This window comes from Myxocyprinus asiaticus, chromosome 8 (genome assembly GCF_019703515.2).
Source record: "Myxocyprinus asiaticus isolate MX2 ecotype Aquarium Trade chromosome 8, UBuf_Myxa_2, whole genome shotgun sequence".
Classification (NCBI taxonomy): domain Eukaryota; kingdom Metazoa; phylum Chordata; class Actinopteri; order Cypriniformes; family Catostomidae; genus Myxocyprinus; species Myxocyprinus asiaticus.
In genome coordinates, this window is record NC_059351.1 from 14,800,634 (window position 1) to 14,807,172 (window position 6,539).

At 36.5% G+C, this 6,539-nt stretch overlaps 1 protein-coding gene across 1 annotated transcript; it reads right to left on the minus strand.

Moving 5' to 3' along the window:
* Positions 1-1,098: 1,098 nt before the first annotated feature.
* On the minus strand, positions 1,099-5,246 carry LOC127445422 (toll-like receptor 2 type-2). The gene is made up of 2 exons (XM_051705485.1): positions 5,098-5,246; positions 1,099-4,216 (listed from the first exon to the last, which is right to left on the minus strand). Exons 1-2 carry the CDS (start codon positions 5,106-5,108, stop codon positions 1,840-1,842), a joined length of 2,388 nt encoding a protein of 795 aa, XP_051561445.1. The 5' UTR covers positions 5,109-5,246; the 3' UTR covers positions 1,099-1,839.
* Positions 5,247-6,539: the final 1,293 nt, after the last annotated feature.

A 6,539-nucleotide genomic window follows, 5' to 3' on the forward strand; every position in this document is an offset into this window, starting at 1 on the left:
TTACTCAGTTCAGCTGAGGGAATGAGCTTATTCAATCAATTGAGTACAGTCAACTTATCAGGGTTATCAGTGCATACCCATCTCAAAGAGAAGATCTCAGTCTTTTGATCTTTTTGACCTAGATCTGGATGACCAGAGGTCAGCTAGTGTCTAACTCCTTGCTTGGTTTTGTGTAGGTATTCAATATTTATCCTTCGCAATGTGCTGACTTCGCATCACAACAGACAAAAAAATGTTGATACGGTTAGCAATGAATTTCACAACGATTGAAGCTTTTCATTATGGTAACAAATTATGGTCATTGATTCGGTTGTTGATGTGAGATTAGCATGTGAGTTACATTATTTTTAGAACATCAGAGAGGTGATTAATTGACAGGTAAATCATTAAGATGAGCTCTCTGATGTGAACTTTAAAAAGCCCCACCTGCATTATTAGTGATTGGTGGTGAAAATGAACTCACAGGAGAAACTAAATATGTTCCCCTGTGTTTAATCTGTAATGAATGTTCCTCTGTAAGAATTAATAGGAAAAATAATGGAATATCCAAAAGATGGCGCCAAAACCTTGAGATACTGTTAATCTCAAAAGCTGAATTAAAAAGTTCATAACATAAATGAAAAAGAATTTAAATGGAAAATCTAAGAAAATGAATGTACAAATTTAACATGACTAGCAATGACTGCAGAAAAAAGTATTTAAATATTTTGTCAAGTTACTTTTTCATAGATAAAAGTTTTCTGCAACATAGTCTCATGACAGCTCCTAATAATTCAAAACAAACAAACAAAAACTCATAATGATATGTAAGACTCGTATGATATCATGCAAATTTTAGGCAAAACAATCAACAAACAGAATTTCAATACAGGCAAATTTTTTTAGCTTGCCTCCAATCCAATAAGCCTACTTTATTTTAAGAAGGATACATCTGTAAACAAATTTGATTACTCATTCCAATGACTGATATCACTATCCTGGAATACGATTCCCTCGACTATTTTTCTAGTTTTTGAAAGAATGTACGCTATTATTGCAATTTTCATAGGCATAATTGCATTAAAAATTAATTAATTAGATGTTAAATATAATGCTCAAAACCTACATAGGCCTATTGTATGAAAAACATTAACAAATATGTTTTAGCCACAAACTGTAATCATTTTATTGGATATCACTTAATGGTTATGCCTAAGCTGGCCTCAGCCAGAACAGGCCAACATATAAAGGCAACATACTAAAAATGAGAGACCTTATATACATCTAAAATAAAATGATGATTTTGTAAAAGGAAGTCACAAGGTCATACAGTATACAGTAAAAAATTTGGATTGGCTTTATGACAGTTCATTATGTGGAGTGTTGCAATGTAAAGGTTCAAAGTAACAAACAGAAACTATTATGTTATTTACGTAATTGATTTTTAAAACATTATACTTTGGTTAAACATCAGTCATACAATTGTCATTTAAGAGACAGTACCATACATTAAATTACAATTAGATAACCTCCTATTTAACAGCTCACAAATTCCACAAATACTATCTGGCCACCACATATGGCCTGAAATGTTTATATTTTTCAGTGTATTATTGTACTTCCCATCAATATTTAACCTCAAACCATTGTATGTTCACAGTGGTGTTAGTACTCTGATGTGGTTTATTACCAATAACAGACAGGGGTTAAGAGAATTGTCCAACTCCAGGCAGAAAGTTAACCAATACAATAAGAAGCAAGCAGTTAAAATTAGGTCAACTCAATCAAATCAAAACAGTTGATCAACAGTGATGATTTTCTTTTTTAGATTTAGGAAATGCATTATCACGTTTTTACTCTTCAACATTCGTCTCTCCTTAGGGCGACTCTTAGATTTCTCCAGAACTCTGATTTCTTTTCCTCATCTTCGGGCCACTCCAAATACGTCCTGGAGTTCATAATCTTCCTCAGCTTGCAGAAACGCTTGGGAATCGTCTCCTTCTTGATTGGCTCTAGAAGAATCAAGACAGCAGAATCGTTGTGCTCATCGACAATGCGGAAATGTGAAAAGTCCAGTTCGTAGCGGCACCATTCGCTGGACACAAAGTGCTCAGACAGAACAAATAGGGTCCGATGGCTCTTCTCAATTGAGTCAATTATGTTATCCACAATCCAGCGTCCTGGCCTGAAGTCACGTTTGTGCAAACAGAGTGCAAAGGGAGGATGAGCACTTTCTAGCTCTGGAACTAGGATCTCCTCGACCCACTCAGCATCATGTTGACTGTAAGATACAAAAGCGTCATAGCGTATTTCTGTAGCTGATCGACCAACTGCTGGTTTTCGTTTTGCTTGTATCCATGCTTTAGTCATCTGCAGGTACCATACAACATGGAGCTTGTGACAGGTAACAACAATAAGTCCAAGCACTAAGACAGTCACTGAACACAGCACTGAGACAGCGGGAATCATATAGCATTCAAAGACTGATAATTTGACACGGTCGATAGTATCACCCCTGAGAGTAAATGGAGTGTCACAGACATAATTATGATGACCATCCTGTAGGGTAACGAAATAATCAACATCCTGTCTGAAAAAAGCCACAAACTCACAGGAGCACACAAAATTGTTTTGACCCGCCTCCAAGTATTTCAGGTTTTTGTAACGTCTCAGAGCTTTCCCGTTGAACATATGCAAGGCGTTCCTTTGGATGAGCAGCGTCTTCAAGCTCAGAAATAATTCCCCCTCTGGCAGTTTCATAAATCTGTTGCCTGACAGTATAAGCTTAGTAAGCTTAGGAAATCTTTGATGGAACACGGTAAGATCATTTTCACTGAGATCCAGGACTGTCAAGCTAGAAGGCAAGCAAGGGGTCAACTTACGTAGCTTTATACTTGAAAGGTTCAGAAACCTGAGAGTTGCTGGCCACATACACTCCTCCGGCATAGAAACAAAGCTATTGTGACTTATGTCCAAATATATAAGGCTCTTCAGTTTGGCCACCAGACTTGTTATCAGCCCAAAAGTTTTTAAAGAGTTCTGGCTCACGTTGAGTGTGTTGAGGTTTTGAAACACCCCTTGACCAGTATACAAGGTCTCCTTAATTGTCAGGTCTGACAGTAGATTATTGCTAAGGTCCAAGTACTCAATGTTTTTCAAAAAGACAGAAGTTATATGAGGAATCACAAAAACTGTGCCATTGATCACAGACACCTTGTGAAGATGCTCTAAGAGGAATGCCAATTGGACCATGCTGCTAAACTCGAAGAAGCCTTGGATGTCAAGATTACGTATGTAGGCAGTATGCAAGCTTTTATAATCTGTGGATGTAGCTTTCTGCCACCACCCTTTACCAACTAAATGTACATCTTCAAAACCAATGTAAGACAGTGCAGAACCATTCATGATGAACAAGAAAGAGGTGACAGCTTCGTCTGTAGTGGCGCTATTCAGCAAAGTCAAACTCGTAGTGCCCCCTTCTTTCAGCTCTTTGAAGGGTTCCACTGAAGTGTTTGTTCTGAGTATGACATCTTTAATAATAAGCACAGTTTCAGGGTGGGATACATCTCTAAGAATCTTAGAGACAAGTTCTGGATCTTTCTGAAAGAGATCTTGAAGGCTCACAGAGACTAAACCAATGGGTCGGGCTGCTCTAAAGCTACCATTCTCATATGACCTCAGGTTACTACCAACAAATGTAATCCCATCCAGATGAGTGAGCCCGTCTAAGCAATTCATGTATACCTTCCTCAGTGAAGGACTACCAAATTGCAGTGTCCTCAAGTTTGACAGAGACCAAAAGAGAGGAGCAGGCCCGAGGGTGGTGTATGGATTTCCTAAAAGGTTCAAATGTTGAAGAGATTTTAGATCATGGAACCAAGATGAAGATAGATTTTTCAGGTTGTTTAAGGACAGATCAAGAACTTCCAGCTTATGTTGAGAGTTGAAAGCTTCTTCATGAATAAACTTGAGCTTGTTCATATGCAGGTTTAGGTTTTTCAGCTCACTATATAGGCTGAGTTCATTTGAGTCAATTGACTCAATTTGATTGAAAGACAGATCGAGGCCAACAGCATTCACTGGAACTTTTGGGACCTGTTGGAGATGTTTTGAGGAACAGTTGCAAAAATGTTGCTCATCACATTTATCGCATTTTGTCCAAGAGTTCTCAAAACCTTGAACCAATTTGAGCATAATAAATAGAATTATGGACTGTTTTGCTCCCAATAATTTCATCCTGCAAGAGAAAAAACACTAGTAAGTTTTCATTTTAAAGGATTTTTTAAATCATAAATTATTTGATATAGTAATTGATTACAATGAATTAGACATTTATTCTGTACTTGGTATCTATAACCTATTATATGATTGTACAGGACTATTTATATATAAATAATTCAGGTAAATTGGCCCATCAAGTCAGGGGCCAGCTAAGACTGCATGTTATGGTTCTTTAAGATTCAAAAGTCAGTCACTGTAAATAGTCTCTTGTAATGCCTCTTATAAAATAATATAATTTTTCTCAAAACTGAATTTTTTATAATGACATATTCCAAATAATATAATGCATTCTACTTCTTTGTTACAACAGTGTTTTAGGTGTCAATTTTTACTGACCTATTTTAGTTAAACCCATGGCCCATTTTAACTGAACACAGTGGTTTTGACATGGAGGGGGACACCTGACATTTAAATACATCTCTGAATTAAAAATGTTTGTTGCAGTTTTTTCTTTTGTTTTGTTTTTTTACATAGAATGATAGAAGAGCCCTCACTAAATACAAAACCACTTCTGGAAATTGAGCATTATGTTCATAAACATTTTAATGCTAATGATTTGTCAAAAGTGACCCAGTTTAACTAAATCCATCTTATAGTATTATAGTTAGTTACATAATGAGTCTATTCAGCAAACACAAGAGTCTGCACAAAAACATAAAGCATAAGTTCTCCATTTCTGATGCAAAATTCTTGGCAATGTACACTCTGTTTATATCTAATTCATCATATGCCCCCTTCTGTGCAATTGTGTGGCTACTTTTGTAGTCTTAAAACAAGATTGCATTTTACAGTGCTGCCACTACTGCTTAAGAAAAGACAGAAAAGCTGAAAGATTACCTGGCTGGCATTTCTGCTCTCAACGTTTGCCTGCAGACTGGCAGTCTTAAAAATGGCAGAAAACAGATTCCAAACACAGAACGCAAACATAGTGTGAGTCACAGGAGGCAGTGAAACTGAGTAGCATGACTGAAACAAAATCATGTCTTGATTTTAGATTTTAGATTTTAGGGAACCATCCGTAGACCAATCTCAGAGCAATTATATTTCTGCACATATTTTCTCATGCTGTACATTTAGTTATAGTTTAGAGATATAGCTAAACATTTTTCAAACAGCTTTTATGCAAATATTTTTTTGTAAAACTATTTCAGACATCTTTTTATTTTCACTCCACTGAGCACCTCTTTAAAATTAAGGATTTGAAAAGAGGAAGTCAGCTTGCCACATTGACATTGAAAGTAACTCTATCACACAATGGACAGCTTTACTTCTCCTGTGGTTGTTATATATAGTGTACAGCATCATGAACTTTAATTCATGATGAGCAGTTGCAAATATTATACAAGTACAGCAAAAGTAATAAATCAAATTAAAGAAAAGATACACGGTTGATGACATGAATGTAATTACCATGCAGTCCTGTGGTAAAAACTATTTAACTAAAATGTTAATATTTATAATATTATTAAACAAACACTTTAGTTGTTACTGTAGTATTTAAATAAATGTCCGAATTAAACACTCTGGACACTTTTGTTCATACCGTGTGCAAATGCGAGATAACGGGATGTAACTTAGCATTTCCGATTAGTTTGATAGAAAGGCTTTGCAATGGCGAAATAGGGGCAAGAACTTCCTGTTCAATACAAAACCAGGGAGGGGCTCTCTCAGGTGGAAGCGAACAATGAGCCAAATGTCTGAGACCGAATGCATAATAATAAAACTAAATCTTGGGTAGGCCTAGCCCACCTTTGTCAATCGGCCTATGTAACTTACTGAAATGTGATCTGTGAAGTTTACCATTCCAAATGAAGGACTTCACTATGCTATCAGATTGCTTGAAATAAGAGAGACTGTAGCAGGTAGATGAATTTTGGGATACAATTCATTTTAATAACATTAACCTTCCCAATCATAGATAAATGTAATGAAGCCCACCTGCCCACATCACTCGAAAATCTTTTTATTAAAGTGTCAAAATGAACTCTAACTAAATAACACAAATTTGCTGGGAATAAAATACCCAAATACTTAATGCCCTGTTTGGACCACTGGAAGGCACCCGTGTGAAAAGCCATTACCGGGCAGTACGCTGTCAGAGCCAAAGCTTCGGATTTAGACCACTTACCTCTGTATCCCGAGAACTTAGAAAAGGAATTAATAATTCTGTGGAGGCAAGGAATAGATATAGTAGGGTCGGAGACGAAAAATAAAATATAATCTGCGTAAAGCAAAAGCTTATGCGCCACACCTCCCGCCACCACCCTTGGAAAATCATC